General features: G+C 68.5%; 1 protein-coding gene across 1 annotated transcript; it reads left to right on the forward strand.

Moving 5' to 3' along the window:
• Window positions 1-1,045: 1,045 nt before the first annotated feature.
• RBFA (ribosome binding factor A) lies at window positions 1,046-7,326 on the forward strand (the record flags this gene model as incomplete). The annotated part of the gene is made up of 7 exons (XM_084252725.1): window positions 1,046-1,494; window positions 2,569-2,611; window positions 3,029-3,205; window positions 3,387-3,499; window positions 4,202-4,286; window positions 6,117-6,187; window positions 6,891-7,326. The coding sequence occupies 7 exons, from the start codon at window positions 1,046-1,048 to the stop codon at window positions 7,078-7,080; spliced, it is 1,128 nt and encodes a 375-aa protein (XP_084108851.1). The 3' UTR covers window positions 7,081-7,326.
• Window positions 7,327-14,838: the final 7,512 nt, after the last annotated feature.

Here is a 14,838-nt window from a genome sequence, read left to right on the forward strand (position 1 = left end):
GCCGACCCGCCGAGCGCCGCCCGCGGCAGCACCGACGGCACGCGCGCCCCCCCACCCCGGCCGGCGCGCCCCCCGCGCCCCCCGCCCGCCCAGCGCCCCCCGCCCCGCGCGCCCCCCTCCGCCCCGCGCGCCCCCCCACCCCGGCCGGCGCGCCCCCCGCGCCCCCCGCCCGCCCAGCGCCCCCCGCCCCGCACGCCCCCCCCCGCCCCGCGCGCCCCCCCACCCCGGCCGGCGCGCCCCCCGCGCCCCCCGCCCGCCCAGCGCCCCCCGCCCCGCACGCCCCCCCCCGCCCCGCGCGCCCCCCCCCGCCCCGCGCGCCCCCCCACCCCGGCCGGCGCGCCCCCCGCGCCCCCCGCCCGCCCAGCGCCCCCAGCCCCGCGCGCCCCCCTCCGCCCCGCGCGCCCCCCCACCCCGGCCGGCGCGCCCCCCGCGCCCCCCGCCCGCCCAGCGCCCCCCCCGCCCCGCGCGCCCCCCCCACCCCGGCCGGCGCGCCCCCCGCGCCCCCCGCCCGCCCAGCGCCCCCCGCCCCGCGCGCCCCCCGCCCTGCGCGCCCCCCCCCGCCCCGCGCGCCCCCCCCCGCCCCGCGCGCCCCCCCCACCCCGGCCGGCGCGCCCCCCGCCCCGCGCCCCCCCCCCCGCCCCGCGCCCCCCCCCCCGCCCCGCGCGCCCCCCCACCCCGGCCGGCGCGCCCCCCGCCCCGCGCGCCCCCCCCGCCCCGCGCGCCCCCCCGCCCCCCGCCCCGCCAGTCTCCGCCCCGCCCCGCCTCCGACTCCTCCCCGCCGGCCCCGCCCCGCCGGCCCCGCCCCCGCGCGCTCGCCCCGCCCCCGCGCCGTGGGGCTGCGTCACGCCGGCCTCGCCCGCCCCCCGCCCCCGCCCCCGCCCCCCGCCCCGCTAGCCCGCCGCTCGGCGCGCGCGTCGCCCCGCCCACACAGCCGCCCCTGCCCTTCGCGTCGCCCGCACGCACGTCGCTCGGCTACGTCACCCCGCACGCGCGTACGCCGCCCCACGTCGCCCCGCACGCGTCGCCGGCCCCGCTGCCCGCGGCCATGTGGGCGGCGGCCCGCGCGCTCGGGGCGCCCCGCGCGGCGCTCGGGGCGGGGCTCGGCGGCCGCCGCGCGGGGCCCCTCCCCGCCCGCGCGCGGGGCCTGCGCGCCTCGCCCGCCGCCCGCGCCCGGAGCCCGCTCGGGAAGTTCGCCGCCAGGACCAGGCACGCCGGGCGCGCGGGGGCCGCGGGGTCCTGGGGCCGCGGGGGAGGCCGGGGGCGCCCGCGGTCAGCGCCGCCCTCGAGGCCCGGCCGCCTCCGCGCCTGCGCCGCCGTGGCTCGCGCTCCCCGCGGCCGTGTGCGCGGGGGACGCGGGGGCCGCGGGGGACGCCTGCCCGGCCTGCCCGCCGCGGGGCGCGTGTGTCCGCGAGGCGCGCCCGCCTCTGCCGCGGCCGCCCCGGCGGCGCCGCCCGTGCTGCTGCTTCGCTGCTTCGCCGTGTTCAGAAGCCGGGGGTGCGGGGTTCCACGCGGCCTCGCCGCTGCCCTGCCCGGCCGCTGATGTCGGGGTGCGCGCCCGTGACCCCTCGTCCGCTGGCCCGTGCCCCGTGCACAGGGTTGAGGTTTGGGGCGAAGGACCTCAGAGGTGGTGACACGCGCTGCTCCTTGGTGCATCTCCAGGGCTGGGGCATCGCGGGGGGAGGCTCCTCCCCCGCGCGTGACCCCCCTTCCGTGCTGTCTTCTTGGGGGGACAGTCCCCACGTGCACCCCACCTTTAAGGGTTGGGGAGTCGTGTCCACACACTGGCGGGCCCTGCTGTGAGGTGTGCCCCTCCCATGGGAGCCTGAGGGCTGCAGGTGGGGTCGTCCCAGGTGTTTTGCTCAGCCTGCCGCGCCTTTGGCCCTGGGAGCTCTGCGCTGGGCTCCTGGCCACGTCCTTCCCTCACGCCGCGCTCTGCTTTTGGGGGTATTTTTTTAGCACTTCCATTTTGGTGCTGCAAGCTGCCCCCTCCCTCCATCAGCCGTGTCTCAAGGGTCCTCCTCCTGGAGAGGTCTGGGAACCAGGAGCTGGGTGTTTTCATCACTGCTGGCTGTTTTTCTTTTCAGTCTTTTCAGGAGGAAAAGCAAAAATACATGTATGCGCTCATCTGTGTGTGTGCTCGCCTCCAAATGCTTCTGCACGTCCCCACCTGTGACGGGAAACCCGGTTGGGTCCAACAGTCGCGCTGCCTTGCCCTCCCGCCCCTGGCACCGCCCCGTCTGCAGGCCCCGCCCTGCCCACCCCTGCCCCCAGCCCACCCCTGCCCTACCTGCAGGGTTGCGGGGGCTCAGGCCCTCAGGCGCAGCAGCGTCTGCAGAGCGGTGCTTCAGCACGTGTATTTTCAAAATCCTCTTTCTGCCTCTGGCGTGAGAAAGGGACTTTAGTTAAAAATTGAGCCTGAGTCAAAGCCGACTTTCCATCCCCTCGAGACCCCTGCTGTCAGCGGCACATCTCATGTCCAGTCTCTCAGACACCTCACGGGAACTTGTGTAACTTTTTTTTCTTTAAGTTGCTACTAGCTGTCAACATGGCTTTATTTCCTCCCCACAGAAAAAAGTTCTGGTACGAAGGCCCTTCCTTGGGCGCCCACTTGGTGAGTGCCGGGCGGTGAGGCGCTGCTTTGGCCTGTTTTGGCCAGCCTGAGGCACGGTTGCCCCATCTGCACATAGACGGGTGCGCCTGAGATGGCGGGGGGTGGGGTGGCGCAGCATGGGTCTGACCCAGCGAGAGCCTGTGCCCAAGCTCTGCCAGGCAGGCTGGGCCTGGCCTGGGCGCCGCTCGGAGGCTGTGACTGTGCTGGCACCCAGAACAGCGGGGCCACACTGTAAGGGCACCCAAAACCTTCCTTTGGGAAGCACCACTCCCTGGCACCACATCCAGCCTTCGAGGGGTGCTGGGCGAGGCCTAGAAGGGTCTGGGAGTGGAGGTGGTGGAGAGCGGGCTGGGGCCACGCTGGTGGGGAGCACCAGGCAGGGAGTGTTGGCCTGACGCCGCCCACCTCCCCCTGCAGACGCCCGCCCCGCCCCCGCTGCCGGCCCTGCCCCAAGGCTCCCCCCGGAAAACCAGGAGGGGTGACCACGTGCGCCTGAGGGCCCTGAACGGCCTCCTGCACAAGGCGCTGGCCGAGCTGCTGTGCACCCCAGGCGTGAACCCGCAGCTCTGCGACGGGGACGTGGTGCTCTCCAAGGTGGGCCTGCTTCCGGGCTGGTGGGGTCGTGGGGGCTGTGCCACGAGGGCCAGGATGCTAGATCGCGCCGTGGGCCTCTGAGGACGGAGCTGGCCCTTCCCCTTGCCCCGGTGGGGGGGGCGCACTGGAGACAGCTGGGCCCGCGGTGACCCCGAGGCTGAGATGACAGACTGGCCCCCAGGTCTCCCTGGCCGCAGACTTCTCGGCCTGCCGTGTGTACTGGAGGAGCGCCCGCCCCGCCGAGCACCACGCCAGCACCGGGGCTGCCCTGCAGAGGAGCGCGCCGCAGCTAAGGTGAGCCCACGCTGTGCCCCGAGCTTCCTGCTGTGCCCTTCCCGCCCTCTCTGAAGGACAGGCCTGGCGGCGTCCCCTGGCCTTTCCCCGCGTGACTTGTGCTCTCGTGCCCGCAGCCCGGCCTGGCGGGTCAGTGAGACCCTGCCTCAGGGCTCCTGAGGTCCTGCCCAAGGACCCAGGTAAAGCCACCTCATGTCCTGCCCCACGCCCCTTCCCGCCGGGGCGGGGGGAGTGTCCCCCGCAGCCTCCGCCCCTCGCTCGCCCATACCATGCGGGGACGCACGGGTGCCTGCTCCGACCCTGGGAGCTGTGTCCCTGGGCCGGGGGCGCAGGCGGGATGCGCGCCAGGAGAGGCTGCGCTGCCGATGACTCCAGCGTGGGCCTGCGGCTGCCGCAAAAGCAGACAGAGCCAGTCGCTTCAGAGAAGACGCCTGCTCACTTGCCGTCACTGACGCGGCTCACGATTTTGGGTGAAAGTCAGAATTTCAGGGCACTTTAGGCCTCCTGCCCTGAGCCCACGGGTCATGGAGGAGGGGGGCGCCCTGAGGGCACCTTGGGGGTGGCCAGCCTTCCACGGCCGGCGGCCTTTCCGAAGGCCGGGGGCGGAGCTGGTGCCCAGCCGGCTGCTTCGCCTGCTGGCGTGGGGGGGGGGGCTGCGCAGTCTGGCCTGGTGTCCCCAGCTGTGTCGTCGGCCCTTCCTAGGCACCTCCTGGCGTCTCTGCAAATCCTCAGGAACGTGCCCCCGATCGTGTTTATGCAGGACAAAGGCGATGCGGCGCAGGCCCAGGTGAGGCTTCCTGCAGGCGACTCCCAGGCCTTTGAGCTGCTGCCTGGCCTGCCGGCCCACGGCTGCTGTGGCCACTCTGGGGGCCGGTGGCCACGGTGCTGGGCCCACGGGTCCGGGTCTTCTGAGGTGTCTGTGGGGGCAGGCGGGCGGGAGGCTGTCGGGCACACGGGGAGGGGAGGGGGCACGTGACTCAGAGCTGGAGGCTGGGAGGTCACAGCGCCTCTGCCCCTCAAGTCCACCGTGCCCTCCCTGGGGAATCTGCGGGCTGCCCCTTCTCGCCGGGCCCCTCCTGGCTTGGCTGCCGGCCCCTCCCAGCTTGGGCGGGGCGGGAGGCACTGGTCTCTGCACCGTCCATGCCACTGGCCAGGGCGAGGGGCGGCCTGGCTGCCCTGTGCGGGGCAGGAGCCTTTGGGCAGGGGCGGGGCCAGCCCCGCTGCCTTGATGGGCCTCAGAGCTCCGGGTGAGAGCCGTCCGGGCCCTGTGTGGGGCTGGGAAGCGTGCTGGTGGCACTGTCGCGGTGCGCAGGCCCAGGGACGAGCCGGCCTGTGTCCCTGTTGGGGCCTGAGGCGCGTTCGCCTGTGGTGCCTTGTCAGACTTCCGGGGCAGCTCTGTCGGGTGGTGAGCACGTGGACAAGGCCCCTTGTCTGGGTACTGCCCCTCCCAAGCCACGTCACTGTGGGTTCTTGGCGTTGCCGTGGCTCTGCGGCCAGAAGGGCCCTTCGCCAGTGCCCGGAGAGCCTGACACCACCCCCCTTTCCGGTCCCGCCACGTGTCTGCACAGGCCACACGAGGCCCCGACCAGGGCGTCTCGGGATAGGCCCCGGGGCAGGGGGAGGGGTGTCGGGGTACCCCTGATGCTGCTCTTGGGACGAGACAGGTGCATCCTACTCCCAGGATGCAGGTGGAGGCAGTTCCCAGTTCTGCCCGGGGCGGGAGCGATGCCATGCGAGCGGCTAGTCCCGAGACGGTGCCAGGGCGATGGTCATGGGACCCACTTACTCTGGCCTTCGGTCTGGGAAGGGTCCAGTGCATGGGTCCGCGTGTCCTTGGCCGCTTTCCTGCTGGACGGCCGACCTGTTCTCCCTTTCCTGGGTGTTCTGAAGCGCCCTGAACACTGTGGCTCTTTTGGGAGCACGTCTGTGCTCCTGCTGGCCGGTGCTCCAGGAGCTGGTGGCTGAGGGATCCAAGGTCTGCACCCGGCTGCCCTGGGCTGCCCTTCCACACTGGCTGCCACCCGTGTTTGCGGTTGTGCGCTGCAGAGCTGGGTGGTCCCCGCCTGCCTGTGCGGCCCCACTAGGTGCGTGGTGGAGAGCATGTCCCCATTTCACTTTGGGGAGTCCAGTGTTTCTGGAATCTTCTGCTGAGCGTTGTCTCTGTGCGTCTGCCTTTCTGGTGGGCCGTCTCTGCCAGGAAGCCGGGCCTAGCAGACGTGGTGCACATGTGGCCCGCGGTGTCCTGGGGGAGGGCGCCCGGCGGCAAGCAGCACCAGGGCGGCTGAGGGGCGGCCGTTCCCGCGTGGCCCACCACAGTGCTGGACCCCAGACCCCAACTGGTGATTTGCCCATCCTGTTGCATGGGCCCTGTGCCGGGAGGCCGGCGCCCCCCAGATGCGGACCCTGGCGGAACAGAAGTTGTATGAGGCGCGTTAGAAACCACTGAGTTTATTTAATTCAACTGACGTTCAGCCAGTTTTTTCCTAAGTTTGGCTGAATCAGTTTCACCCCAGTTCGTCGCCGGAAAAGAGAGGACCGTCAGGAAATGGGGCATCACCCCTGGCCGGGCTCAGGCCTGCATGGCACCAGCCGCTCTGCCCCTTGTCTTCCTCTTCAGGTTGATCTTTTACTGAGAGCCGCTGACTTTGGACCCCCAGGTGGGAAGGAAGACCCGCTGCAGGACTTCAGGTGAGCCGGTGGCTGCGTGCCTCCTCGGAGGGTAGCCAGGTGCGCCCCCAGGAGCCCCGAGGCCTGTGGCCTCTGCAGTTTGCCAAGCTGGGAGAGGCCACTCTCCGTAGCCTCCACTGCGCGGCCTGTGCTGCTGGTGCCTCCTACTGGCCAGGACCCAGCTCCGGCCAGGGCGCCCTGGGCTGCCTTGGGAAGTGGTGGGTGTTATTAGGCAGAGGGGTGTTGGGGGGGACAGTGCTGCAATTTTAAGCCTGAATGCCATGGCGTGCCTCGAGGAATGGGGCGTGCATAACACCTTCGGGGAGGGAGGTCGGGCAGGCAGTCTTGAGGGGCAGGTGCCAGGTGTGCTCCCCCTGGCCACGGTGGCTGGCTACACCTCGGCGGCCTGGAGCCCTGGGCTGGCACAGAGGCCAGGCCAGCGGGGAGCCCACTGCACAGCTGGAGCATCCCCGGTGGGAGGCCGCGGGCAGCAAAGGGGGGCAGCTGGATGTCGGCGTGGTTTGCTGCCAGGTGCCCACCACGGTCCTGTCACCGGCTGAGTGCTGCCGCGTGCTTCCTACCTCACGGAACCCTGTGGTCCGGCGGCTCAAGAACCTTCCCTTACCAGCTGTCAGGGCTCTCTGGGGGTGCAAGATGGGCTGGCCCCCGCTGCTCACCGGAGCCCATTGGAGCTGGAGGTAAAGGCTCCTCTTCTCCCTTCCAGGGACACCAAGGGCCCGAGGCCGCGTGAGGCTCGGGGCTCCCCAGCGCACACCGGTCTGTGCGGGCTCAACCATGAGCTGCTGAGCCAGCAGGTGGCGGCCTACAAGAGGAAGAAGGAGAGCAGGGCCCGGAGGGTTCCGGAGCCGGTGGCTGCCACGGAGGGAGAAGACCCCAGCGCGAGCAGACGCTGACCTCTCCCCCAGGAGTCTCCAGGGGACCGCTGGAGCAGGGCCCCCACTCCCGGATTGAGATGGGGAGGCTCGGATGGGGAGGGGGGCGGTCGCCGCGGGGAGGGGTGGCATGACTGACTTTGGGAGCAGGGTGGGCCCGCGCCCTGAGGCCCTAGGGGCTCACACGGTGGCTGGGGGCTGGGTGTGAAGGCGGCAGGGTGTGAAGGGTGGCTGCGTGCGCCCAGGGGCGGGGCTGGCTGCTTGGGCAACGGGAGGAAATAAAGCAAACCTGTGAGCCCGGTGGCGAGACCTTCTCTTGGCGGCTCCGCCCTAGCGCCACCCCCTTGACCTGTGGAGCCGGGAGCTGAGACAGCTCAGCCAGTTGGGGAGGCTGGCGGGGCCGTGCCTTGGGGATGGTCCCAGGAGTGAGCCGCCCCCACCCCGGGCCGGGCCAGTGCCCCCACCACCTTCCTGGTGGGCGTGGTGCCCGGAGTGGCGCTGCAAGCTCCTGGCTCTGGGCATCCAGGCAGTGCCCTGCAGCCTTCTCTGGGTGGCCCCGCCCACCCTCCAGAAATGTTCCAGAGTGGGGGGAGCAGGTACAGACAGGGCTTGGGTCTGTCCGTAGTGGGGCGGTGAGGCAGGGGCCAGAAAGGCAGGTACACACCAGGGGGCCCCGAGGGGCGGGGCCAGGCAGGCAGCAGGCCTGGCTGTGGGGTGATTTTTGTCCTGGCTGGGGGCCGGGCCTGGTCCCTGTGCTGTGGGGCGGGGTCTCGGCCTGGGAGTGTGCGATCCAGGTGGGTGGCTACACGCCCGCCGTGGCTGGGGTAGGTCAGCTTGTTCGCTTCAGGGTCGTGCTTTCCCGGGAGAGGCGTCCCCGCCAGCAACGGGAAGTAACGTGGTCGGTGCGGGCCGCCGCTCCCTGCGCTGCTGAACTGTTCCTCCCTGCCGTGTGCCCAAAGCCATGTGCCACGGGCTCCGCCTTCAGACCAGGAGGCCTGGTTACCCCCAAGCCTTCAGGATCTAAGGCATTTCGCGAGGTCACTCTCGGTGGACTGGAGGACGAGGGCGGGGCACTGGCAAAGGCTGCGTGGGGGCCAGTAGAAGGAACGAGATGGGCTGTGTGCCCTGAGGGTACTGTGGGGCTGCCGCTCCCAACTGGCACAGGGGCAGGGGGATGAGAGGCGCCCTGCGTACGGCGGTTTTATTTGGGTGGGTTTTCTCTGCTACGCAGACTGAGTGGGACTCCCCAGGGGCTAGACCCCCCCCCCCCCGTCAGCTGCGGTTTCTCTGCAAGGACTTGAGCTTTGGTTCCTTGGCCTCTTCAGGGAGCTTCGGGGTGGGTGGGGCCGTGTGGATTTCGGGGGTGGTGGGCACTGGGACACCTTTGCGCCTCGGCTGGTCCCCAGCTCTGTCCTTCCTGGCAAACCTGTGGTCATGCGAGCAATACGTAGTGACTGGATGGCCTAGCACATCAACTCGAGGACGTGGGACCAACTGGAAATCAGGCCGCGCAGCCGGAGAGCACCTGGCAGGAGGGGGCATCCTGGCCGGGGTGGGGGGCGCCCCCAGGGAGCAGGTGGCTCTTGGTCTTTGAAGACGGCATGCTGCTGGCCCTAGCCACAAAGCGCAGACTTTCAGGAATCTTCTAGATCCCAGCGTTTGTGACACCAGTGGTTTTTTCTGGGAAGTTGTGCTGTTCAGTATACAGCAAAGCACGCCCAGAGCACCCCGGTCAGCCCATGGCCTCTGCGCGCTGGTCAATAAAAGCCGCAGTGGCAGTTTTGGCTTCGTAGGGCCGAGAGAAGCCGCCCCCGCCTGTGCCCCTGCAGCCTGGCCCGCGATCCAGAACTCGCCGTTTCGTGGAAGGTTGTCACAGTGACGCCAAGTGAGCCGGTGGGAAGGACGACGCGTCACCAGGACAGAACTCCGGCCGCCCTCCGCCAGCTTAAAATGGTCCAGTCACCCCGGAGCGGTCTGGCAGGAGCACAGATCCGTGCCGCGGGCCGGTGCTAGCCGTTCGGGGGCAGGAGTGTGTCTCAGAGGAAACGGGCACCAGGGGTGCTGAGCCCTGGCGGGTGAAGGGCTGAGGGACCGGGCAGCTCCCCACCTGGCCAGGTGAGGCTGCACCTGGCCTGGCTGCGGGGAAGCCTCAGGCAGGTTTGCCGTTGGGGCACAGGCAAGCCAGGGGCTGCGGGGAGCAGGGGCCCCAGACCAAGCGGGCAGTGCAGCCCCCCACGGGCCCCGCCGGGACATGGGCAGCACAGAGCTGGCCCAGGCCGCTTCTGCCTGGGGGCCTTTCAGGGGCGGCTCCTCGTGGAAAGCGGGAGCTTCCCTTCACTCCTCTCCGGGCCGGTCCCCACTGCCTCCAGCGCACCCCCCGCCCCGGGCCCCTGGACACGTCTCGTGGGGCCACTGGGGCCACCACTCCTCGCTGGGGGAGCGGCAGCCACCCCGCCTCACCCTGCCGCCTCCTCAAGGTGCCTGGGCCCAGCTGCAGGGTATGGGGTGTCCCCGCCACTGTGGGGGCCTTGCGTGCTGCCCGCCTCGAACGCCCAGACCCTACTGCGGCCCATGGTGAGTGAGTGCAGCTGTCCTGTGTCTCCCGGAGCACGGGGCCTCTGGCGTCCCCGCCGGAGGAAGCTGCGTGTGGACAGGCTCGTCTTGGCCGGGCCAAAGTTCCCGGCACAGGGAGGAGGCGGCAGCCGCGGGGCGATGTGGGCTGGGCTGCTGGCCGGTGCTGGCAGACGGGGTGAGGATTGAGTGGCAGCAGACCCAAGAGAGCCACTGGCTCTCAGGGTTGTCTGCTCAGGGCACTGGCCGCCTGGGGCACGGCGAAACGGTGGACTGGAGGAGTCGGGGAGGCATCAGTCCCGCCTCGAGCAGGCCGGCTTCCCAGAGCTGCCCATGGCCACGCTGCAGCCGTGCCCCTGCCCCGCGCTTCCTGTGGGTGGCGCCTTCCTGGACGGCAGGGACGGGTGAGGTGGGAGGAGAGACCCTGGGGTTTCAGACCTTCTTGAGTAGGGACACTGGCGCCTGCCCTTCTCCCTTGTGAATCCCCGGTTCTTGGGAACTATTCCAGAGGGCGGTGTTGGGTCCCTGCTGGGGTCCCCGGTCAGCATGTGGGTCTGAGTCCAGAAGCGTGCCTGCCCAACCTCTGGGTCACAGCACCTGCTCGCGGGGCGGGGCCTTCGGCGCCTGTGAGGGGTGGGAGTCAGGGTGAGGACATGCCGCGGGGAGGCCTCGCAGACGGGCCAGAGAGAAACCCCTGAAACAGCAACCGGGAGGGGGTCTGACTTCCAGTTACACGTTGAGAATTGTCCGATCCTCAGTGGTGCGTCACAAGCACAAGAAGAAATGCGAACGTGGGACCCACTCCAGAAAAAGCAACCCCCGCGGAGGGCCTGGTACCCCAGCTGCCGTCGGGTGGGACAGCAGGGAGGCCTGCGAGGTCTTTCAGCTTAAAGGCCCGTTCAGCTGGCGTGCGGGCTGCTGGGGGGCTGGGGCTGGGGCTGGACTGCCCACAAGCCGGGGGGGTGAGGCAGTGTGGAAATGGTGAGAGAGAGCAGGAGAGGCGGGAGGTGGTGGGGACCTGCTGAGGGGGGTGCCCCTGCGAGGGGGCTCCTGGGAGGGGCTGGGCCTGTGAGGAAGCAGTGGCTGAAAGACTCCCGCCTTGGACTAAAACTCCGGAAAGCTGGGTGACTGCCGCGGCGAGCCCGCCGCCCCACTCCAGATGCACAGACCCGAGAGCCGGGCCCGCGAGGAGCCCCGGAGGGAGCAGGGAGACACGAGAGGTGTCGGGGCGCCTGGGGGTGTCCCATGCCTCGCCGGGGGCCAGGTGGCCGGGTGCTCCTCGGCCTACGGATGGCCCGGTGCCGGCCGCCCTGTGTCCCGTCCCCAACGGCTGCTGGCAGCACGTGCTCGCTCAGCCTGTGCTGAGCAGCGGCTGCGTGCGGACTCCTCCCTCCCATGCGGTCTGGGCCGGTGGTTTTTGGTGTTGCTGCTCTGATTGGGGCCCCCCCAGAAGACAGTGCCTTTATTGATAAGGGTGTGGCTTCACCACCCCCCATACCTCGCCCCCGTTCCAGGACCTCCCTGCTCCCTGAGCCATCGCGGTGTCGAAATCAGCGCAGTGAGTAAGTGCGGGAGCTCTGCGTGTCTGTGCTGAAGGGCGGCCCGTCTTCAGCCAACCACAAGCCCTGGTGACAGCTCAGGGCAGGCGCCCCGAGAGCCAGGCGGGCCAGGAGCCAGGCCTCTCGCACCAGGCAGCCGAGAGGGGAACGAGAAGAGGCGCTTGGGGGAGGTGGAGTGAGGCCGCGGCAGGGCCACTCAGGCCAGGGACAGTCCCAGCGCCGACGAGGAGGGTGGGGCTCTGGAGAGACCAGACCAGGCCATTCCAGCCGCACCTGACCCAGAGCAAGGCTCCAGCTTGAGTCCTGTGAAGTCTGAGAGGGGAGGAAGCTGTGGGGAAGCCAGCAGACAACCGCCCAGCACCAGCCGCTGGGCCTTCCCGTGGTGGACCCTGGGGCACCCGCAGCTTTCCTGGACTGCGCCCCAGTGACCACGTGGTCACTGTGTATGTGGGGGGGAGCACGGGCAGGGGGCCCGGGAAGACCCAGCTACGTCCTCCTGCGACATGTGGGTGCTCTGCCGATCGCCAGCCCTGCCTGAGTCTTGTCCAGAGACACCTTTGTCTCAAACCACTTGGCAGAATGTGGCTATGAGGTGCCACCTCAGAAAGCCCGGATGTGTCGACAGAAGGGGCGCACCTGGGCTGGGGTTCAGAGAGGCAGTAAGACCTGGTGACTGAGATTGCAGCTGACTTAAGCTCTTAACGTCCCCAGCACCTCAGCAGTCAAAGGCATTTTGGATTTGGGGGAGTGATGTGTCCTTTTTTAACATTTATTTATTGATGCATACAAGAATTGGGGTACAGACCAGAGGTATGGAGGGTGAGAGGACTCCCCAGAGACAGAGCGGGGAGCAGAACAGGCAGACTGACTGAAATGCACTGCTGAGGGGAACACTGGGGAGACAGGAGAGGTCTGCTGCACCATGTGGGTAGCTCCCTGGCCGGGGCTTGAACTGGTGCTGCAGAGGCTGCGGACAGCTTCACAATTCTCTGCTTAACCTCTTGCACCACCGGGGAGGCCTGATGGTGGATTTTTTTCTGGAATTGGAGGTTCAGTGTAATTTCTATCAGTCTCATTGGCTTGTTTTGCAGAAATAGACTAATGTGTCCTAAGATTCGTATGGCGCCTCAAGGAACCCTGAACAGCTCAAACAGCCCTAAAGAAGATGAGCAGGTCGGGAGCACTACCCTGTCCAGCTGCAAGCCTCCTGCAGGGCTGCAGTGACCAAAGCCGTGTGGGGCTGGCTTCCGGATGGGCATCTCAGCCAACGGGATGGATTAGAGCCCAGAAATAGCCCTCACACAGACGGTCTGATGGCTTTGACAAGAGTGCCAACATTAATGGGGAAGGGAGAGTTTTCTCAACAAATGTACTGAGAAAATGGAAGGAAATTGAACTCTTGACACACTATAAATAAAAATGACTCAAAATGGCTCAGATGTAAATGTAAGATACAAAATTCTTAGAGAAGAGGATAGAGCTTCTGGACGTTAGACTTGGCAATGACTTAGTGACTGTGAGGCCAAAGGTGCGGACAAGAAGAAGAAAGAGATTTCATAAAGATTTTATGCAAAGCCACTGTTGCTAGTGAAAGACCCGTGGACGTGGGGAAGATGCTTGTGGGGCCTGCCCTGGCCGGGGCTCCGTACTGGGGTGTGCAGAGACGGCCGCAGCTGACAGGGACAGCAATGCAGTTAAAAGCAGGCAGGAGATGTGAAGAGTCTCAAAAGGTCTCCAAGTGGCCACGCTTATGGGCAGAGATGGTCACGCCCACTAGGGAAACACAGACCAGGCTGCTGCGAGATGCCCGCACCACCTCTGGGTGCTGCCCACTAAACACAGTGTGAGGTGTGGGGCGTGGGCTCGAGCCCTGGTGGCACTCTCAAAGATGGAGGAACAGAACAACTGTGTTGTGCAAGCTCCCGCTCCGGGCACGTGCCTGAGAACCGAGGGCAGGTCTTGAATCAGTAGCTTGTGCACCAGAAGGTGAGTGTGGGGCCAGCGTGCACCTGCTGCGTCCCCTGGTGAGCAAGAGGCGCGCTATGAACACAGCAGACCTCCACCGGAGGAGAGCCGCTCGAGGCTACTGCCAGGGGGCCGCTGCCCAGTGGTGTGAGCCAGCGATGGGGCTGTCTGTGCAGGGCCTGCTGAGGCCATGGTTTCCAGGGCTGGTGGCCATGCGATGCCAGTCTGCGCCAAATTCTCCAGAGCGGTGGAGTCTGAGAACTGCTTGCTGGTGGGGAGCCCTGACCCCACATCTGCTGGAAATGGTCTGCGGACGCCTGGCCAGCAGCGCAGACTCGCACCTGATGCACACTTGCTGCACCTGCCCAGGTACTCGGGCCGGTCGCTGGGCCTTCTCTCATGGTGTGGACACTGCAGCTTTGTGGGCGGCCCGAGGTCACAGGCCGCACAGCCCGACTCGGCCCGGCTCCAGCCAGGGAAGGGCGCGCCCGGCTGGCCACGGAATCTGGGGCCACCCTGGGTGGCCGGCCTTTCCTAGCAATTCCCTTGTGGCCCAGGAGAAAGTGACCCGGCCTCTTCTCCAGCCCTTTCCAGTTGGGGCGAGGCCCAGATGTCTCGGAGCGGACGACCACCGGGAGGAAGACGGGCGGAGGGGATCGGCGGGCAGAGGCGAAGTGCCTGGGGCCGAGGGCACCTGCAGACTGATGAGCCTCGAGGGTGCACCTTGAGACACAGATGCAAGCGCCCGAGAGCAGCCCGGCTGGGAAAGTGCTGACCCCGAGGCCCGGCCTCCCTCTGACTGCTGCGGCCACGGCCCGCCTAGACATGCTGCTCTGCGCCTGGTAAGCTCCGGCCCGCGGCCGTGCTTAGCCCTCTGGGCCTGCCAGACCAGACTGGCCACGCTGACCCAGCGTCTGCATTTCCGTGGAGCCCCCTCCCCGCGGCTGCTGCCGCTGCCCCCAGGAGGCACCTTCCAGGCACTAGGCCAGCGGAGGAGGGCGACCTTCCCAGGAGGGTGCGCCCCAACACCCCTACCTCTGCACGGGGGAGCAGGTGGCCCGGTGAGGCCCTGGGGTGTCTGCCCGGGCCACCTCCCTCGGGACCGCTCTTCCCGCTGCTTGTGGGAGCCTGGTCCCTGGCCCTCTCCATCTCCAGGGCAGGCAGTGGGGTTCAGAGGAGAAGCTGTGTGCCCCAATGGGACGGCATGGGTGTGTTTGGGGACTCAGGAGGCTCCTACCCTCAGACGGGACAGGGAGAAGGCGCAGGGAGGGCAGCAGTAGTGGGGGTGGAGGCCTGAGCCCAGGCGGGGGCAGGTGAGGGAGGCGTCCCGGAGGGGACAGGAGCAAGAACTGGGGTCCCTTGTGAGGACGGTGCGAGGTTTGGGGCTAGGCACGGGCTGTGCACAGGACGCCCCGGGGCCCTGCAGGCTGAGCTGCCCTGGGGCTAGGAGGGGTCTGCTCCCCCCAGTGTCGTCTCCACCCTGTCCCCCTCAGCAGGGAGCCTAGAACAGAGGCACGTGTGTCAGGGACCCTCCACTGCGGCTGGGGCTCCCCCTATGCCACCCCTGCTTTGGAGGGGTGCACAGGGTAGTGGGGTGCCCCTGGATGTGGGCACCCCAGTCAGATTGGGGTCTACATCTTCGCAGGGACACCGCACAGGGCATTTGGGGCCTCTCGCAGTCCTG

This window comes from Talpa europaea (assembly GCF_964194135.1).
Source record: "Talpa europaea genome assembly, chromosome: 13".
In the NCBI taxonomy this organism is placed as follows: Eukaryota; Metazoa; Chordata; class Mammalia; order Eulipotyphla; family Talpidae; genus Talpa; species Talpa europaea.